General features: G+C 37.1%; 1 protein-coding gene across 9 annotated transcripts in view; it reads left to right on the top strand.

The window, feature by feature from the left end:
* LOC133052239 (lysine-specific demethylase 6A-like) overlaps positions 1-22161 on the top strand; it is a 169166-nt gene that overhangs the window by 33119 nt on the left and 113886 nt on the right. For 8 of the 9 annotated variants that reach the window (XM_061137019.1, XM_061137018.1, XM_061137024.1 and 5 more), the window contains one exon: positions 7259-7308. The exons of the other annotated variant lie outside the window; for it this stretch is intronic. In XM_061137019.1, the coding sequence (XP_060993002.1) occupies positions 7259-7308 (50 nt within the window). The remainder of the gene's footprint in view (positions 1-7258; positions 7309-22161) is intronic. 9 annotated transcript variants of the gene reach the window in all.

Genomic DNA, 22161 nt, shown 5'->3' with positions numbered 1-22161 from the left:
TGTTGACTTGGGGAAAGAAGGATTGTCAGCCTTTTCTCTTGCGAAGGGAGATATCTAAAATTTAAAATCAGAACTTAGGCTGGTTTTTAAGGCAACATAAACTTTTTAATCCCTTTGTGTAAAAAGTATGGTTATTGGATCATATGATAAGAGTGTGTAAGTTATGTAGGAAACTAGTGAACTGTTTTCTTTGGTTTTATCATGTTATATTCTCTAGGAATGAGTGACAATCCTGTTGTTCTCATTAGTATTTGGTATTGTCAGTGTTTTTGATTTTTATTTTTCTAAATAAGTGTATAGCTTTAATTTGCTTTGCCTGATGACATGTTATGTGATCCATCTTTTCGTATGATTTTTTGTCATCAGTATATTTTCTTTGGTGAAGTGTTAAACTCTGTGGTCCATTTTTAATCAGATTGTTTTTGCTATGGCTGGGTTTTAAGAGTTCTTCATATTGTTTTAAAAGAAGATACATTTATTATTTTTCTGATCAATGTGCAGTGATTTTTTAAATCTTCTTAAGCAGCTATGAAAAAAATGTTCAAGAAAATAAAATAAACATGGGAAATTAAATTGTTAGGTTTCTATTATGTTGTTGTTGTTCAGTTTCCAAGTTGTATCTGACTCTTTGCAGCCCCGTGAACTACAGCACACCGGAATTCCGTGTTCGGCACTATCTTCCTGAGTTTGCTCAAACTCTTTGCCGCTCAGTCACTGATGTCATTCAACCATCTCATTCTCTGTTGTCCCCTTTTCTTCCTTTCCTCAGTCTTTCCCAGCATCAGGGTCTTTTCTAGTGAGTCAGCTCTTTGCATCATGTGGCCAGAGTATTGGAGCTTCAGCTTCAGCATCAGTCCTTTCAGTAAATATTCACAGTTGATTTCCTTTAGGATGGACTGGTTGGATCTCCTTGCTGCCCAAGGGACTCTCAAGAGTCTTTTCCAGCACCACAGTTCAAATGCATCAATTCTTTGGCAGTCAGCCTTCTTTATGGTTCAACTCTCACATCTTCTGCTTTGTAAACTTATGCTTAGTATAGAATATAAACAGAAAAACTGAAGTATTACTGATAATGCTAACTGAAAAATTTTACCATAAATCTGAACACATGCATTTCAAAGTTTCACTGCTAGGAATTTTGTTAAAATCAGTTTAATCACTGATAAAACTGATCATTGATTATGTATTCATAGTCTGTGAATCATTGATTATGTATTTGGTTGAACAAAGGTGTGTTTGGTGTTTTCCATAGGATGAGATCTATCAGTACTTACGTCTTAAAGTTCATTTGAAACCATTTTATTGGATTGTACTGGACAGCTGTCATATCAGTGTACATTGAGAAAAAGTACACAAAAATTGGTCAGTTTTTGTGTAGCCACTTTATTGAAGATGGAAGGAAAAAAGTAACACTTTTGGCATATTCTGCTTTATAATTTTAGGAAAGAAGAAAGTGCAACTGAAACACAAAAGATTCATGCAGTGTGTGGAGAAGATGCTATTAATAATCAAACTTTTCAAAAGTGGTTTTTGATGTTTCTTACTGGAGATTTCTTGTGGAGCATTCTCTACATTTGGGTAGACCAGTTGAAGTTGCTAGTGGTCCAATCCAAGACATTAGTTGAAAACAATCAGCATTGTACCCCACAGGAGATAGCCAACATACTCAATGTATCAGAATCAACTGTTGAAAATCATTGGCACAGGCTTGCTTATACGAATTGCTTTGATGTTTGGGTCCCACATAAGTTAAGTGAAAAAACCCTTTGACTGTATTTCCACCTGCAATTTTGTACTGAAACGTCACAAAAAACATGAACCATGATCAGCCACACCAGAGGTTGGCCTTCAGGTAAACAAGATTTTGTTGTGTATATGATGAAATTAGAAGGGAGTCCTTTATTATGAACCTCTTCTGGAAGATCAAATGATTAATTCTAACAAGTGGTGTTCCAGTCAGATCAACTGAATGCAGCACTTAATGAAAAGCATACAGAATTAGTCAACAGAATGCCTGATCTTCCATAAGGATAGCAGGAATACTGCATGCTTGTTGAATGACCAGACAGAAACACAGAACTTGCCTTGGAAGTTGTGATTCATCCACCATGTACATCAGACATTGTACCTTCAGATTTCCACTTATTTCAGTTTTTACAAATTTCTTTTAATGAAGAAAATTTGAATTCTCTTCAGTATGTAAAAGGCTCCTGAAACAGTCCCTTGATCAAGAAGATAAAAAGTTTTGGGAAGATGGAATTATGAAGTTGCTTGAAAGATGGAAGATAGTGGAACAAAACAGTGAATACATTCTATAAAATTCTATAAACTTTGTTCTATAAAGTTCTTTGTGAACATGAGAAATGGATTTTTTATTCTTACTTAACCAGAGGAACTTTTTTGGCCAACCCCACGTAATCTGATATAATCTGGAAAATACTGGATAATCAACTTTTAAATAAATTTATGTCAGGATAAGGGTGACAGTTCTGCCAGGCTGTGAACCCCAGAGCTCCCATACTAATTCCTAGAAGCAGAGACTACTGTGTCACACCACTTTGTGGTAAAACAAATGCTAAGTTTTCATACTTTTCTGTAGGAAATTGTGAGTTGTAAATACTCAAACAGCTGTAGAAATTCATGTTTACCAAATGCATTGTGTAGGAACTGACTACACAAAAAGTTTCTGTGTAATTTTCCCACAAATTCACAAACTCGTAGGAGAATAGATATAAGGAATTTCTAATCCAAACATGTTGTAGTTACTAAAGGTATATACACACATACTAAAAAGTTTTGCTTACAAAATGTACGAAGTATAAAAGGAATATTCTTTTTGAATAAAATCAATAAGTGCCTATTACCTTCTTTTTTATGAATTTATAACTAACATGAAGGTAGACTTAAATTTACTGTCTACTCCTGTGATACCCCCTCGAAGAAAAAAGATTAAAAATTTGATTTGTCTTACTATATACTTGAAAAAAAGGAAATGTAAAAGTATTAGTCACTTACTGATGTCCAACTCTTCATGACCCCATGAACTGTAGCCCACCAGGCTCCTCTGTCCATGGAATTCTCCAGGCAAGAATACTGGAGAGGGATGCCCTGTCCTCCTTTAGGGGATCTTCCCAACTTAGGGACTGAACCTGCATCTCCTGCATGGCAGGTGGGTTCTTTTTTGTTTTAAATTAATTAATTTAATTGGAGGATAATTACTTCACAGTATTTTGGTGGTTTCTGGCATACATCAACATGAATCTGCCATGGGTGCACATGGGTCACCCCATCCTGAACCCCCCTCTCCACCCCATCTCTCTGGGTTGTCCCAGAGCACCAGCTTTGAGTGCCCTGCTTCATGTATCAAACTTGCACTGGTCATCTGTTTTGCATATGGTAATATGTGTGTTTCAATGCTATTCTCTCAAATCATCCCACCCTCACCTTCTCCCACTGAGTCCAAAAGTCAGTTCTTTACATCTGTGTCTCTTTTGGGCAGGTGGGTTCTTTACCATCTGAATCACCTGGAAAGCAAGGCCGACCTGGACCTCACTTGATACTTGTCAGCCATCAGTTGAGATGTAATCATGAAAGATTAAAATTGCCTTAAAAAGGGTTGTGATATCAGTTATCAGAGCACTATGATTTCAAAGATCCTTTCAGTATTAGAGTTTGCTTTCTCTGTCATAAATCTTTCCAGTATCACCAAAAACCTCATTAACAGCTTCTGAAGCATCTTGTTTCCTTCACTTTTCCCTTTTCTTTATATGTATCAGTAGTTGGTGACTGAAGATAGGTTTGAATTACCTTTTCCATAGTGTTTCTGTTGTCATCATTCCTGTTGCTACTCGTTCCCCTTTCAAGACATTAGTCAGTACATATACTGTTATTACAGTAAAAGATCAGAACAAAAGATATATCAGCCTTCTTATCCATGATTTTTTATCTTAAAGATTTGATTTTGTGCAGTTTGAAAATAATATACCTCAGTGTAGTTTTTTGCTGTGTACATTTTACATGCTTGGTATTCTTTATGTTTCCTGGATCTATGGCTTGTTGCCTTATTTTAATTTTGGGGAAATTCTCATTCATTGTTGCAAATAATTCCTGTGGTTTCTTTATCATTTGATAGTATCATATTTCTTTATGTTTTGTTAGTAACACAGTTATACCTTTTCTGATTGTCCCACAGCCCCGTGTATTTTTTTCTTTTTTTCTCTCCAATGTTCCCTGGGGAGAACAGGGATTCTTTTTGAGAACAGGGAGAACAGGGATTGTTTTTTGATAAGTCCTCTGTGTCAGATATTCTTTCTTGAGCAGTATACACCACCTACTGATCTCATCTTTTTTACAGTGTTTCTGATCTTTAACATTTCTGCTTGAAAGTGTTGTCCTTCCTGTTCTCTACTTACATTGTTTCAGCATTCTAGTAGACTGTCCACTTTATATGTTTTTAAGATATTCTTCACATATTAGTTGTGGTTGCTTTAAATTCCGTGATCTAATCATTTCAGCATCATTGTCACATCTGGTTCGGATGTTTGCTGTGCCTGTTTCTGCTCTTTCTCCCTCTCCTTCCTTCTCTTCCTCTTTCATGTGGGTTGTGTGTTACTTGTAGTATTTTCTTGATATCTGAACTTGGTATACCAGGTATAAAGAAGCTCTGTAAATAGGCCTTAGCTAATGGTGTGCAGAATGTTGGCATAGAGGAAAGTGTCCTCAGTCTCAGTTTTTTAGTTAGTCTATGCCTTTGGAAAGTGAACTACATAAAAATTTCTTGCTTGTTTTCTTCTGTCTAGAATAGATAGCATGATTAGAGTCGGCTGGAGTTGAATGTCTACTTTAGTAAATTTCTCGATTGTTAAGAAGAACAGAATGCCCTTGGATATTTAAAATTCTTTTTTCATAATCAACAAGGACCTACCATATAGCACAAAGAATTAACTCTGCACAGTGAACTCTGCTCAGTACTCTAATAACCTTATGGTTACCGGGGGGGAGGATGGGGGAAGGGATAGTTAGGGAGTCTGGGATGGACATGGAGAACCAGGAAGGACCTGCTGGACAGCACAGGGAACCCTGCTCAATACTCTGTAATAACCTTATGGTTCCCAGGGGGAAGTATGGGGGAAGGGGTAGTCAGGGAGTCTGGGATGGACATGGACATGCTGCTGTATTTAACATGGAGAACCAGCAAGGACCTGCTGGACAGCACAGGGAAGTCTGCTCAACACTCTGTAATAACCTTATGGTCACCAGGGGGAAGGGTGGGGGAAGGGATAGTCAGGGAGTCTGGGATGGACATGGACACATGGCTGTGTTTAACATGGAGAACCAGCAAGGACCTGCTGGACAGCTCAGGGAACTCTGCTCAATGTCACGGGGCAGCCTGGATGGGAGGGGAGATTGGGGGAGAGTGGAAACCTGTGTATGATGGTGAGTCCTTTCACTGTTTACCTGAAACGAACACATCATTTTTGTAAATCAGCTATATCCCAATACAAAGAAAAAAGTTTTAAAAAATTGTTCCTTTTTTCATTATTTTCTCAGAAGCTTGTGGACATTTTTCTCAAACATTATGGGAATCTTATTGGGCCCCTATAAGTCTCATAATGTTATGAGTCACAATGTTGTGGGGCTCCTCCTCTGTTTGGGAGCCCAGGGATGTTTTAAATTTCAAGCATACTACAGTGAATTTTTGTAGCCTCACCCTTGTTTCTAGGGTTAGTTTTCTCAGTGAATGACTGCTCTTGTACCCTGTGTTAGCTTTAGTCTTTTAAATTCTTGTTGTAAAAACATATTTTAAGTCATTTTGTTCTTAGACTTAAAATGGGAGTGTAGTATATGAGATGATTGCCATAAATACTAATGTCTTTTAAACATACATTTGGTTATTTTCAAATTCCAATTATTCTAACTTTATGATAGTATTTGAAAAAGTGAGTTTCCCTCATTAAAAATTTTTTCCCTTAACTCTATGTTGTTATTTTCATGAACGGATACTCAATAATGTTTTTGAGACTGGAGGGAAGATATCTGAAATTCTGAAAAATATTTGTCCAAAATAGGGAAATTTTCAGTGGTAGAGTACCCACATAAAATCTGTTCTTCCTTTTTTTACTGCAGTATTCTCATTTTACTTTGACTTTAAGGCAGTTTTCATTCCTAAGTGTATTTTACTCTATAAACGTTCTCCCTTTGGAACTTTAACAAATAAATCAAAAACATTTTATTTCCCTGGAGTGATACGGAGTTTCCTGTTTTTAGTTTTAAAAAATTCTCCCCACTAACTCTAATATGCTTATGCGACTTCATATTGACCTTTTTTCTTACATAAGGCCTTTTTTAGTCAGACAGGAGCTTTTTTTTTATGTTATTCCAGCCTTTTAATGCCTTTAGATGATTTAGAGAGCATGGGAATAGCCATCTTGGAATGAAATTGAAGCTAGTAGCTCAAGATAGTGTTGATTCTTTGAAGGGAAGCACCAGAAACAAGAGTTTATTAGAGCTGTGGTTTTATTTTTCTGGAAAGTGATGCATTTGGAGAAAATTCATTATGTATGTAAAAACAGTCTTAGAAATTTTCCATGAGACTTGGTTGATAAAGGACATCAAGTAAATTAAATTGTCAAGATTTAACATTTTGGGGGCTTCTTTGGTGACTCAGTGATAAAGAATACCCTGCCAATGCAAGGCGCACAGGTTCAATTGCTGAACTAGACAGATCTCGCATGCCTTGTGGCATTTAAGGCCATGTGCCACAACTGTTGAGCCTGTGCACTGCAGCCTGGGAACTGCACCTAATGAAGCCCATGAGCTTTTAGCCCCTGCCTCAAAGCAAGAGAAGCCACTGGAATGAGAAACCCACACACAGCAACTAGAGAGTAGCCCCTGCCTTCGAAACTAGAGAGAAGCCCATGCAGAAATGAAGAGCCAGCACGGCAATAAATAAATAAATGAATATGTAAATAATTTTTTTCTAAAGAGATGGAGCTTCAAATAGTAGATTTTTACATTTAGGTGCAAGGATCCGGTTTGATGATTGTTTATATACCTGATCTTCTGTAGGTTGGTTTTTCTATTACAATTTATTTCCGTAGATGATTAAGTTGGTAGGGCATGAACTTTAAAGATTTACTGTGTTTAATAGTCCCTGTTTTGCTGAGAGGCAGGACTGATGGGCAGTTTATAATAAAATGTCTGTTACAAATTTTTGAATAGGATGTAATTTGACTAATAAGTATTTTTCCTTTTTCAGCATTATCTGCATATCAGAGATACTACAGTTTGCAATCTGACTACTGGAAGGTTTGTACACATTTGAATGCCAATTTTGTCTTCTTATTTTGGGGCAAAGTATTAACTATACTAATTTTAAGTAGGAAATGTGGTAAGACAGAATGGTATTATTTTGTGCCAGCTGTTTTGTGTGAAGGTAGTGTTCTTAGTAACTACATTTCTGACTAATTAAAAAGACATTCTACTTGATACTTTAATAAACCAAATTTAAAGTGTCAAGCTTAAAGTTTGTAACTGGAAATAATTGAAGGATTGGTGGTGGTGATTCTGAAGATTACTGAATCAGGCTGTGAAAGCTAAGAATCATTTGTGTCATTATTCTGTGTCACAAAGCAGATATATCTTGTAATAGGGTATAACCTATAATACCATACAATTACAATGGGGATTAATTGTAAAGAGTGTTTTGTTGCCTGGAACGGAAATTTTAGATTACCCAAAGACTTTGAAAACTCATATGTTGATCCTAAGCCAGTAAAAATGTTACTGGTTTTTAGGAAGCACTTGGAGTAGAAAGAAACAGTTAAATATGAAGCTTTATTTAATCTGAAAACATTTACATAAGTTTATTTAGATTCACTATTATTCTATTTTTGGCGATAATATTAAAGAAGTAGGATTCATCTACTGTAAAACTCCCACGTGAAGGGTACAGTTTAATGATTTTTAATATATTCACAAAGTTTGTGTATCCTTTACCACAATGAATTTTAGAATGTTTAAAATATTTTTAGCATGCAAAAATGAGACCATTTATTCTCTCTCCCAAACCCCATGATCCCTGTCCAAAGAAATTACTCATTTACTTTGTTTTCTATATGTTTATCTAGTCTGGAATGACTTTTTAAAAAAGATGTTTTCAAGGTTTATCTTCATGGTTGCACGTGTCATTAGTGTTTCATTCCTTTTTAGGACTATAACTTACAATTTATTGATGCTCATTTTGTTTATTTCATTGTCTGTTGATGGCCATCTGCTATCTTTCCTCCTAGGTTATAATGAATCACACTGCTGTGAACATTCATATCCATTTCTTTGTTTGAATACATATTTTCATTCTTTTTAGAAACATACCTCAGACTTGAATTAGCTGTGCTTTTAACTTTATGATGGTATATTGACTTAGAGTGATTATACCATGTTACATTCTGATAGTCAGTGTAGGAAGAACTCATTTTCTTATTCTTGCCAGTACTTGTTCTGTCTTTTCTAAATTCCACCATCCTAATGGGTATAAAATGGTTTCTCACTTTAGTTTTTGTTTTCATTACCTTCATGACTAGTAATATTTGAAAATCGTTCTGTTTGTTGTTTAAATCTGTTTAGATTCTTTGCTCCTTAAAATTAAGTTGCAGTGTTATTTCTATGTCTAGTTGAATTGCTGAGGTTTTCTCATTCTCTTTGTTATTTTTTCATGTTTAATAAAACATGTGCCTCTTTGAGGCACAAAAGTTTTTAGTAATGAATTCCCATGTATTATTTTTCTTCTTTTTGCTTCTCCAACATGCTTAATACCATGCAAGTCACAAAGATTTGTCTTCATTTTTTCTTTCAAAGCTAAATCCAAAAAAGGTTTTCTCTCCTACTTTTAGCTTCTTGATCATTTTTAATTAATTTATTTTTGTTTGGTATGAAGTAAGGTTTCAACTTAATCTGGTTGTCCTAACAGCAATATTTTTTAGAAAGAAAATTGTTTCCTCAACATTGGTCTTGATACCATAGTCACAGGTTTCTTGCCTGAAAATGTTTGGTTTATTTCTAGACTTTCACTTCTATTTAAGACTGTTCCTGTGTTGGTACCATACTTTACTCCAGTATTCATGGGCTTCCTTGCTGGCTCAGACAGTAAAGAATCTGCCTTCTGTGCGGGAGATCTAGGTTTGATCCCTGAGTTGGGAAGATCCCCTGGAGCAGGGCATGCAACCCACTCCAGTATTCTTGCTTGGGAAATCCCATGAACAGAGGAGCCTGGTATATGTGCTACTGTCCATGGGGTTACAAAGAGTTGGACACGACTGAGTGACTAAGCATCACTGAGTGACACTGCACTTTACATCCTATTTCTTTTAATCATAGTTTGATTTATTAATTATTCAGGAACATATAGTTTAATTTCTACATTTTTCTAGTATTTAAAAAAAATCAAAGAATATGTTTTACATTATTTTTATATTATATTTATATTATTTCAACTCTTGTTTTTACTCAGATTTCACTTGCAGCATACCATTTATTCTACTTTGGGGAATGTTTAATTTTCATGAGAGGAATATGTATATTCTGTTTTTATTTGAAGTAGTCTTTAAATATTTAAGTTTGGTGGGTTATAAGTTTTGAGTTATCTATTTTCTTCATCTTCTTTCCTGTTGTTCCTTCTGTGTTGAATGAGATTGAAGACTCCAGCTACTGTTGATTTGCTTATTTCAGGGTCGTTTTTATAGTTTTTGTGTCATATTTTGTTCAGCACATGTGTCTTTAGAGTTGCTGTATATTTGGAGACATAACTGATATAAAATTTTTGGAGATAAAATTGACAAAATTTTTAAACTTTTAAGTACTATAATGCTGTTTGTCTAAGATGTATGGTGTGTTGGTGTGATGCCTTTATAGCAAAGCATTCAGCACTGTAGCATTAGCCAACATTTCCATCATGTAACCATGATTACCATTTCTTTTTGTCTTGAAAACATTTAAGATTTACCATCTTAACAACTTTTGGATTTAAAATACAGAGATTAATTCCTTTATGTCCTCCATTATTTCTATTAACATTCTTTTCATTTTGAAGAAGTTTGTTTAAACTAGTATAGCAATTCCATAACTTTTGTAATTATTGTTTTCATGATGTTTTGTTTTTCACCTTTTCTGTTTATAGAGTCTATATTTTTTAATCTAAAGAATGCCTCCTAAAGACAGTATATGGTTGGATCTTTTAATTTTATCAAGTCTGATAATTTGTGCATTCTGATTATTTAATCCAGTTTTGTTTAATGTAACTGTTTTATACATCTGCCATTGTACTTAAACAAACTATTAAGTAATTTATTATTACTTTTTTAAAATTTAAATTTATTTTTTAATTTATTTTGACTGTGCTAAATATTTGTTTTTTTCTAGGCTTTCCCTAGTTGCAGCAAGCAGGGGCTGCTCTTTTCTGTGGCGCATGGGCTTCTTATTGTGGTGGCTTCTCTTGTTGCTAAGCATAGACTCTAGGGCTCATGTACTCAGTAGCTACAGCTCCAGGGCTCTAGAGCACAGACTTAGTAGTTGTGATGCACACTTAGTGGCTTATGGGATCTGTCAGACCTGCATGTCCTGCATTGGCAGGTGGATTCTTTATCACTGAGCCATTAGCCATTGTCTTTTTCTTCTATTCTTGCTTTACTGCATGAAGCAGATTTTTAAAATATAGCCTAATTTGTTTATACTTTTCATTAGTGTGTTACTTTCTCAGTGTTTGCACTAGTACTTGACGTGGGCTCATTAATGAATTTATTTGAATTTATATGAATTTATATTACTTCAGTTCCTGTGAAATAAAGAAACAGTACTCTTACAGAGCTTTTGTACCCTGTTCTTTGATTTGTTACAACTTCAACAGTTATTTGTGTTATGTGAAAGTTATATAATAGTACATAGTTATAATATTAATTTATGTGATTTCTTGAGCTGTAAAAATGTGTGTTCAGCTTTTGTATTTTAGCCTTTTAAGTTCTCATTTTTGTTTCTCTATTTTTCTCTTGGATATTTGAGTTACCATCTAGAGTCTTGTCTGTAGTCCACTTAATTCATTTGTTCTGTCATTAAGAATAATTTAATACTGTATATTCTTGACTTAATAATACAGTTATATGGAGAGTGCTTACATAGTTTTTAAATCTGTTAGATATAATGAAGAAAAAAATTGCAATTTGCTGTGTCCCATACCTGTATACCTATAGGCAATTACATCCTTTTTTGTCTTTGAAAAACTGATATGTGCACTTTGTTGTTGGTCAGTCACTTAGTTGTGTCAGACTCTTTCCAGCCCCATGGACTGTAGCACACCAAGCCCTCCGTCCTTCACAATCTCCTGGAACTTGCTCAAACTCATGTCTATCAAGCTGGTGATGCCATTAACCACCTTGTCCTCTGTTGTGCTCTTCTGATTTCAGTCTTCCCCAGCATCACGGTCTTTTCTAATGAGTTGGCTCTTCCTGTCAGGTGGCCAGAGTATTATGGCTTTAGCATCTGTCCTTGCAGTGAATATTCAGGGTTGATTTTCTTTAGGATTGACTGGGTTGATCTCCTTGCTGTTCATGGGGCTCTACAGAGGCTTCTCCAGCACTACAGTTTAGAACATCATTTCTTCTGTGCTCAGTCTTATTTCTGGTCCAACTCTCACATCTGTACATGAGTACTGAAAGAACCATAGCTTTGACTAGCTGGACCTTTGTTGGCAAAGTAATGTCTCTACTTTTTAATACACTCTTAGTTTTGACATAACTTTTCTTCTAAGGAGCAAGCATCTTTTAATTTCATAGCTGCAACCATTGGTCACCGTCTGCGCCATTTTGGAGTTCAAGACAATAAAGTCTATCACTCTGTGCATTGTTTCCCCATCTGTTTGCTGTGAGGTGATGGGACCAGATACCATGATCTTTGTTTGACTGTTGAGTTTTAAGCCAGCTTTTTCACTGTCCTCTTTCACCTTCATCAAGAGGCTGTTTAGTTACTTTTTCACTTTTAAATTGAAATAAACAGGGTGACACTATACAGTCTTGACATACTAGTTTCCCAATTTTGAGCCAGTTCATTGTTCCATGTCTGGTTCTAATTGTGGCTTCTTGATGTGCGTACAGGTTTTGCAGGAGGCAGGTAAGGTGGCCTGCTAGTCCCATTTCTTTAAGAATTTTCCACAATTTGTTGTGATTGACACAATCAAATGTGTTAACATAGTCACTTAGGTAAGCCTAGAAAGTTTCTTTAGAACTTTTTTATAATATTTGTTGTAAGATGAGTATGTTTACAGTGAATTCTTTCTCTCTATTTATTTAGCCTGCATAGGTAAAAGGTCTGTAGGTATTCCCTAATCGCTCAGATGGTAAAGGATCTGCCTGCAGTGCAGGAGACCCAGCTTTGATCCCTGGGTTGGAAAGATGCCTTGGAGAAGGAAATGGCAATTACTCCAATATTCTTGTCTGGGGAATCCCATTAATGGAGGGGCCTGGTGGGCTACAGTCCCTGGGTCACAAAGAGTGGGACATGACTGGGTGACTAACGCTAACCAAGCCTTCATAGTTAAAAGCTCTGCAGAGGTGGAAGATTCTTGATTGACATGTGTATTCTTTGAGCATTGCCTTTGACCATCATGGTATGTGAGGAGAAGTCAGCTTTTAATCTAATAATTGGGTTTTTGTTTTGTTTTATAGGAGTTTTTTTTTTTTTCTTATTGTTTCTAGAATTTTCTCCTTGTCCTTGATCTTCAGCATTTTCTTTCTTTCTTTTTTTTTTTTTTTAGCATTTTCTACTACAATCTGTGTCTGAATCTCTCTTCCTTTATTCTGATCTGAGTTTTAGTTGAACTTACTGACTTACTGGTTGAAGTTTTGTATGAAATTTCAGAAGTTTCTGGCAGTTAGTTTTTTTTGTTTTTTGTTTTTCCTGTCTTTTCTCTCTTTTGGCATTCCTACTGCACATCCATTGGTATTCTTAATGGAAAGGGTATATAGGAGAGACTCTTCCCAACCACATCTATCATTGTTCAACAGGACTCATGACATATTTAATAGAGACAGAGACAGAGTTCTGCATGGGATCAGCACCAGGGGCTTTCATCTATGGATTCCCAGTGCCCAGTGTACCAGGAACAGTAACCTTCAGTTCCTGATATGGTACCATTCTGTGACATGTTCATGGCAGCTACTGAGTGCTAGATTTATTACAGTAGACTGCTTCCATTATGGAAGTGTCAGCATTTTGTCCACATTAAGATAGAAATGTACCAGGATATTGGTTTGCACTGGGTAGTCTATAAAGGGACATCTGTGGAGTTACAGAATGCCTTTAATTTCATGGTAATCTACTTAGTGTTGCTTTAAAGTGAGGAATTTCACTGGAAAAGAAGTACAACAAAGGACCCCAGAGGTTATAAATTTCAGTGACATGCTCCTCATGATACTGATAGAACAGTGAAAATGCCTTTTGCATGCTCAGTCCCTTGAGAAGAGATTTTTTTCTCTCTTTTTGTCACTTTTGAGCAGGAGCTCCACACTTCAGTGGCTGAGTACTCCAAAACCCTTCTCCTGTCAGGACAGTAACAATTTATAGTGATCTCTGAGCATCACCATTTCCTTCATCAGGAGATTTATAATGCTCTGAATTGGTGGTGTTTTTTATAATAGGTATGTTGGTCCAGCAGGTAAAGTGGAAATGAAAATGGCACCACTGACTGTTAACGTAGTGACCGAGTAGCAACATTTTTCTTTTTGGTACCCACAACTTCATTCTGGAATGTCTTAGAGGTATTTTTTCTAAAGGAGGAATTTTTCCATAGGAGATAAAAATAATGATTCCTTTGAAGGGGATGTCAGAATGATCAAATAGCCTTTTTCATTTTCATTCTTGGGTATCATCAATCAAGGAAGGGAATTACCTTGCCATCTGTTTTTGTTGTTTTTTGACAAAGGAGGATAGGAATTAAAGAGGGAATACTATTAAATGCTACTGCTATTAGGGAAAGGCTGAACTGATGCTTTTGAGCTGTGGTGTTGGAGAAGACTCTTGAGATCCCCTTGGACTGCAAGGAGATCCAGTCAGTCCATCCTAAAGGAAATCAGTTCTGAATATTCATTGGAAGGACTGATGCTGGAGCTCTGATACTTTGGACACCTGATGCGAAGAGCTGACTCATTTGAAAAGACCCTGATGCTGGGAAAGATTGAGGGCAGGAGGAGAAGCGGACACCAGAGGATGAGAAGGTGGATGGCATCACCGACTTGATGGACATGGGTTTGGGTAAACTCCGGGACTTGGTGATAGACAGGGAGGCCTGGCGTGCTGCGGTTCATGGGGTCACAAAGAGTTGGACACAACTGAATGACTGAACTGAACTGAACTGAACTCAATAAAAAATTGGGCTCAATTATAACTACAGCTGAACAAGTAGCAATTTATAGCCAAGGAGCCCTGTGAAGGTCAGCATATGAAAAATTACTTAAGGAAATAACAAGTCTCTTTAGGCTAAGCCATCCTTTATTGAATAGGTATCACCTGGTAAATAGTGGAAGATGGGAAACCTCAATTAGGTATTATAGGCATTCATATACATAGGATGAGGCACTTTTGCTATGCCCAGTTAGTGTTTTTGCTAAGGATGTTGGAAGGAATTGGGCAGATGTGCCTAGGAACAGTTTCAGGAATCTGAGTAAACCTTGTTTGCACTGTTGTTTAATGGTCTGAGAAGGCATCTTTCTTAGAACAACACATAAGTTCATTTTTTGTTCTATAGTCTTTTGTACATTTAGGACAAGCTGAATCATCTGTTGAGTCAGATAGTAGAAATAACATTGTATAGTGCTAGGCAATAAGCATTTAAGGAGGAGTACCTTAAGTGAAAATAACATAAACACAAAGAGTAAGTGTTAAAAATCTAGATGCTGATGCCAGAGGACAGTTAATTAAGATTTAAAGATGCTAGACTCAAAGACAGTAGAGTATTGACAACAGAAGCAATACATAGAACTACTAGTTGGAGTTTATGACAGAGTCTGCAATAAGCACAAAGCTTGTTCATTTATAATGTTATGGTAATTTCTTTGAAATTTATTTGATGTTGCCTAGCTATTATGGGAAATAGATAGGGAAACAGTGGAAACAGTGTCAGACTTTATTTTTGGGGGGCTCCAAGATCACTGCAGATTGTGATTGCAGCCATGAAATTAAAAGACGCTTACTCCTTGGCAGGAAAGTTATGACCAACCTAGATAGCATGTTAAAAAGCAGAGACATTACTTTGCCAACAAAGGTCCGACTAGTCAAGGCTATGGTTTTTCCAGTGGTCATGTGTGGATGTGAGAGTTGGACTATAAAGAAAGCTGAGCACCGAAGAATCGATGCTTTTGAACTGTAGTGTTGGAGAAGGCTCTTGAGAGTCCATTGGCCTGCAAGGAGATCCAGTCAGTCCATCCTAAAGGAGGTCAGTCCTGGGTGTTCATTGGAAGGACTGATGCTAAAGCTGAAACTCCAGTACTTTGGCCACCTCATGCGAAGAGCTGACTTATTGGAAAAGACCCTGATGCTGGGAGGGATTGTGGGCAGGAGAAGAAGGGGGTGACAGAGGATGAGATGGCTGGATGGCATCACCGACTCAATGGACATGGGTTTGAGTAAACTCCAGGAGTTGGTGATGGACAGGGAGGCCTGGCATGCTGTGGTTCATGGGGTCGCAAAGAGTGAGACATGACTGAGCAACTGAACTGAACTGATCTGGGCTCTCAGAGATCTGGGTAAAATGCAGTTTTATCTCTAAATTATTCCATGTCAGAATGGAGAAAATTTGGAAACATTAAGATAGGCATTGGTCCTATCACTTCATGGCAAATAGATGACAAAAAAGTGGAAACAGTGGCAGATTTTATTTTCTTGGGCTCCAAAATCACTGTTGATTATGACTGGAGTCAGTAAATTAAAAGGACACTTGCTCCTTGGAAGAAAAGCTATGACAAACTTGGCATATTACAAAGGAGAGACATCAGTTTGCTGACAAAAGTGCTTATAGTGAAAGCTGTGGTTTTTCCACTAGTCTTGTATGTGAGTAGTGGATGTGAGAGTCGGACCATAAAGAAAGCTGAGAAACAAAGAATTGATGCTGTGGTATTGGAGAAGACTGTATGTAGAGTCCCTGAACAGCAAAGAGATCAAACCAGTCAATCTTAACGGAAATCAACCCTGAATAGTCATTGAAAGGACTGATGGTAAAGCTGAAGCTCCAGTAATTTGGCCACCTGATGTGAAGAGCCACCTCACTTGAAAAGAACCTAGAAAAGAACTAGAAAAGAACTGGGACAGATTGGAAGCAAAAGGAAAAAGGGTGACAGAGAAAGAAGTGTTTAGGTGATATCACCAATTCTATGGATGTGAGTTTGTTGCAAACTCTTGGAGATAATGGAGGACAGAGGAGCCACTAGTGCTGTAGTCTGTCAGAATGCAAACAGTCAAACATGACTTAAAGACTGAACAGAAAAAATGTACAAATTATTGGAGGAATTCATTATATGTCAAGGAGTAGCAAACATGCAAGACTGAATCCAAAATGAACGCTTTATAGTTTTCCATTGTAAACATTTTTTCCCACCATCTAATTTATGAGGAAATCAGTCAGTACAATTTATTTATAAAATTTGTAGTTTCATTAAATTTTGCCTGATTACTTACATAGGGGTGGCACAAATGCTTTATTGGCCACAAATGTCTTTTGAATTTGTTTCCTGGGACTTTTCATAAGAAATCTCAGATTAGACTTTTAAAAGTCCCTCATATTCAAGGAAATCAAGCTAGAAACTCAAAGCATAATTTTGCCTGCAATGTAGAGATTTGATTGACTTCCTTTTTCTAATGTTCTCAAAATATCCTAAGCTTTCTGAGCTTTCCAGTAAATGACCTTCCTTACTACTCTGTTAAGCTGTGCAACCTGATTAGCTAGGTTCAGGCAGTTTTTCCAGAGGGCTTTATAAGCAGTGGCTTCATAGTTCCAGTCTCTTGGATTATGTAATTTCAGTGCACATATCATTCACAAACATTCAAGTCAGAAGTTTGGTATTATAATCTGTGTTTTCAATAGGGTCATTTTCAAGAAAGAGAGATTCTTTTTCTTTTTTTAAGTTTTTATTGAATTTGTTATGTTTTGCTTCTGTTTTAAGTTTTGGTTTTTTGTCTGTGATCTTAGCTCGCTGATCAGGGATCAGACCCACACCCTCTGCATTTGAAGGTGAAGTTTCAACCAGTAGACTGCCCCACACCACTGGACTGGAGTCTGGGAAGTCCCAAACAGATTCTTTTTAAAACTGTGCAAGTAATTATATTCTCATTAAAAATAAGTATACTGGGACTGTGATGCCACCACAGAGCATTCCTGTCTCTAGCTGACTTCCAGAGAAGAATCAAAGTGTAACAGTAACTGTAACTTAAGAAGATTGTGGCTGAAATTCTGTTTAGACTTTATTTGATAAGGAAACTTATTAGCATATGATATATTGATATAGTAACTGGACAATGATGGCATAGACTGCTGTGAAGGTTTTCTTATTCATGGAATACCTATATAATAATCCTTCCAGTGTACCTGATGGTGCACTTTCCTTGGAAGGAGTAACAGTCAGTGTGTAATTACATACTGTTTGGTTATGTGTGTCCAGTGGTTTTGATTAGATGGTCAGGAACGTGGAAGGAATGAGATTGAAAATTGCTCAGATTTGGGGAAGAGAAGACATATTTTAACTTCTCTGAATGAAGGAAAAAACATAGGTATCTGTGTTTCATGTAAAGTACTCAGCAAAGGGTCACCTCAGCTGAGAATCATTTTAATAATGGATATAATGACTGGCTAATAAGTAGCAGTCAGCCTCTTTTCCTGGTCAACTGTGTCATCACTCATTGGGCTAATGAGTAATTTAAACATAGTGGCAAGGATATAGGCTATGCACTTGTCTCAGCAACATGGATTTCATTCACCAAAACTGCTCTGCCTATGGCCACTGAATGTCCAACTTCTGAGCAGCAAAGATCAACAGTGAATTCCCCATGTGGCACCATATTCCAAGAGATCAGCAAGTTATCGGATGATAAATTGATGACACTGGACAGTTTCCACCATGGAAGGAGAGCATTTTGTTATTAATAGAATAGATGCATAACGTTGTATAAAATATATGGTGTACATCATAATGTCTTAATGAATTTCACATATACACAAATAGTTCATATATATATGTATATATGTGTGTGTGTACCTATGTATATGTAGAGTGTAATGATAACCTAAATAAACTTGGCTAACATCCATCACCTCATATAGCTAAAGTTTTTTTCTATAAGAAAATTAAAAATATAATCTCTCAGTGATATTCAAGTATATGGCACAGTATTGGTTACAGGCATTACATTCCCCTGATTTGCTTATTACTATAATTTTTAACTTTTTGTTTGCCTTCATTCAGTTAATTCCCATTCTCCTCTGCAATCACCAATTTGTTCTGTGAGTTTGCTTTTTTAAGAATTCCACATGTAAGTGAGGTAAAGTATTAATGTGTCTATTTCGCTTACCATAGTACCCTCAAGATCATTCACGTTGTAGCAAATTGGAGAGTTTTCTTCTTTTCTGTATCCTGTTTATCAGGATAAACAGTATTCTGTTTATGTTTATCTGTTTATTATGTACCACATTCTCTTCATCCATCCATGGATACTTAGGTTGTTTCCATGTGTTGGCTATTGTAAATAATGGTATATAATGAAACCTTGTGAGGTAGATATTTTCTCAGCTAATGACTTTAATGATGGTGAGTGATCATACCATCGTGATTATTTGGATCCTGAGGATCTTTTTCATACAGTTCTTCTGTGTATTCTTGCTACCTTTTCTTAATATCTTCTGCTTCTGTTAGGGCCATACCATTTATGTCCTTTATGTGTGCCTGTCTTTGCATGAAATGTTCCCTGGTATCACTAATTTTTATTTAACTGTATATCCAAAACTGAAATGTTGGTCATGTAGTCGTTGTATTTTTAATTTTTTTGAGGATCTTCCATGCTATTTACCATAATGATTATACAAATTTATATCCTCAGTAGCTGTGTATGGTTCAGCTCAGTTCAGTCATTCAGACATGTCCAACTCTCTGTGACACCATGGACTGCCACATGCCAGGCCTCCCTGTCCATCACCAACTGCCAGATCTTACTCAAACTCATGTCCATCGAGTCGGTGATGTCATCCAACCATCTCATCCTCTGTCATCCCCTTCTGCCAACTTTAATCTTTCCCAGTATCTGGCTCTTTTCCAGTCAGTCAGCTCTTTGCATCAGGTGGCCAAAGTATTGGAGCTTAAGCTTCATCAGTCCTTCCAATGAATGTTCAGGACTGATCTCCTTTAGGATGGACTGGTTGAATCTCCTTTCAGTCCAGGGTACTCTCAAGAGTCTTCTCCAACACCACAGTTCAAAAGCATCAATTCTTTGGCGCTCAGTTTTCTTTATAGTACAACCCTCACACCCACACATGACTCCTGGAAAAACCATAGCTTTGCCTGGACGGACTTTGTTGGCAAAGGAAAGTCTCTACTTTTTAATATGATGTCTGGGTTGGTCATAGCTTTTCTTCCAAGGATCAGGTGTCTTTTAATTTCATGACTGCAGACACCATCTGCAATGCTTTTGGAGCCCTCCAAAATAAAGTCTCACTGTTTCCATTTTTTCTCCATCTATTTGCCATGAAGTGATGGGACTGGATGCCATGATCTTAGTTTTCTGAATGTTGAGCTTTAAGCCAACTTTTTCACTCTCCTCTTTCACTTTCATCAAGAGGCTCTTTAGTTTTTCTTCACTTTCTGCCATAAGGGTGGTGTTATCTGAGATGATTGCTGTTTTACCCGGCCATCTTGATTCCAGCTTGTGCTTCATCCAGCTGGGAATTTCACATGATATACTCTGCACAAAAGTTAAATAAACAAGGTAACAACATACAGCCTTGATGTACTCCTTTCCAGATTTGGAACCAGTGTGTTGTTCCGTGTCCAGTTCTAACGGTTGCTTCTTTACCTGCTTACAGTTTTCTCAGGAGGCAGGTCAGGTGATATGGTGTATGGTATTCCCATCTCTTGAAGAATTTTCCACAGTTTGTTGTGATCCATACAGTCAAAGGCTTTGGCCCAGTCAGTAAAAAAGTAGATGTTTTTCTGGAACTTCTTGTTTTTCTGTGATCCAGCAGAGGTTGGCAATTTGATCCCTGGTTCCTCTGCCTTTTCTAAATCCAACTTGAAGGCCTGGCAGTTCATAGTTCATGTATTGTTAAAGCCTGGCTTGGAGAATTTTGAGCACTACTTTGTTATTGTGTGAGATGAGTGCAGTTGTGTAGTGGTTTGAACAATCTTTGGCATTGACTTTCTTTGGGACTGGAATGAAAACTGACCTTTTGCAGTCTTCTGGCCACTGCTGAGTTTTCTAAATTTGCTGGCATATTGAGTGCAGCACTTTCACAGGATAATCTTTCAGGATTTGAAATAGCTCAAGTGGAATTCCATCACCTCCACTAGCTTTGTTCATAGTGATGCTTCCTAAGGCCCACTTGACTTTGCATTCCTTGATGTCTGGCTCTAGGTGAGTGATCATACCATCGTGATTATTTGGATCCTGAGGATCTTTTTCATACAGTTCTTCTGTGTATTCTTGCTACCTTTTCTTAATATCTTCTGCTTCTGTTAGGGCCATACCATTTATGTCCTTTATGTGTGCCTGTCTTTGCATGAAATGTTCCCTGGTATTTTCTTGAAGAGGTCTCTAGTCTTTCCCATCCTATTGTTTTTCCTCTATTTTTTTGCATTCATTACTGAAAACGGTTTACTTATCTCTCCTTGCTATTCTTTGGGACTCTGCATTCAAATGGTTACACCTGCTCTTTTCTCCTTTGCCTTTCGCTTCTTTTCACAGCTATTTGTAAGTCTTCCTCAGACAACCGTTTTGTTTTTTTGCATTTATTTTTCTTGGGAAAGGTCTTGATCCCTGTCTACTGTACGGTGTCATGAACGTCTGTCCATAGTTCATCAGGCACTCTGTCTATCAGATCTAGTCCTTTAAGTCTATTTGTCACGTCCACTATATAATCGTAAGGGGTTTGATTTAGGTCATACCTGAATGATCTAGTGGTTTTCCCTACTTTCTTCAATTTAAGTCTGAGTTTGGCAATAAGGAGTTCATGGTCTGAGCTGTAGTCAGCTCCCAGTCTTGTTTTTGCTGACTGTAGAGTGCTTCTCAATCTTTGGCTGCAAAGAATGTAATGAATCTGATTTCAGTATTGACCTGCTGATGTCGATGTATAGAGTCTTCTCTCATGTTGTTGGAAGAGGGTGTTTGCTGTGACCAGTGCGTTCTCTTGGCAGAACTCTAATAGCCTCTGCCCTGTTTTGTTTTTTACTCCAAGGCCACACTTGCCTGTTACTCCAAATTCCAGCCCCCTATAATGAAAAGGACATTTTTTTTTTTTGGTGTGCTCTAGATCTTGTAGGTCTTCATAGAATTGTTCAGTTTCAGCTTCTCCTTTACTAGATGGGTCATAGACTTGGGTTACTGTGATACTGAATGACTTGCCTTGGAAACAGAGATCGTTCTGTCATTTTGCGATTGCACGCAAGAACTGTCTTTCAGACTCTTGTTGATTATAATGGCTACTCCATTTCTTCTAAGGGATTCTTGCCCACAGTAATAGATACAATGGTCATCTGAGTTAAATTCACCCATTCCAGTCCATTTTAGTTCACCGATTCCTAAAATGTCAATGTTCACTCTTGCCATCTCCTGTTTGACCACTTGCCTTGACTCATGGGCCTAACATTCTGGGTTCCTATGCAGTCTTACCCTTTATAGCATCATCAGTCACATCCTCAGCTGGGTTCAAGAGTTCCTTTTTATCCATGTTTTTGCCAGTACTTATGTCTTCTCTTTTTTATAATAGTCATTGTTACTGTGTGAGATGAGTGCAGTTGTGTGATGGTTTGAGCATTCTTTGGTGTTGACTTTCTTTGGGATTGGAATGAAAACTGACCTTTTGCAGTCTTCTGGCCACTGCTAAGTTTTCTAAATTTGCTGGCATATTGAGTGCAGCACTTTCAC

This window comes from Dama dama, chromosome X, assembly GCF_033118175.1.
Source record: "Dama dama isolate Ldn47 chromosome X, ASM3311817v1, whole genome shotgun sequence".
Lineage (NCBI taxonomy): Eukaryota > Metazoa > Chordata > Mammalia > Artiodactyla > Cervidae > Dama > Dama dama.
Note: the sequence above shows the minus strand (reverse complement) of the source record. Positions and strands in the feature narration are given on the sequence as shown.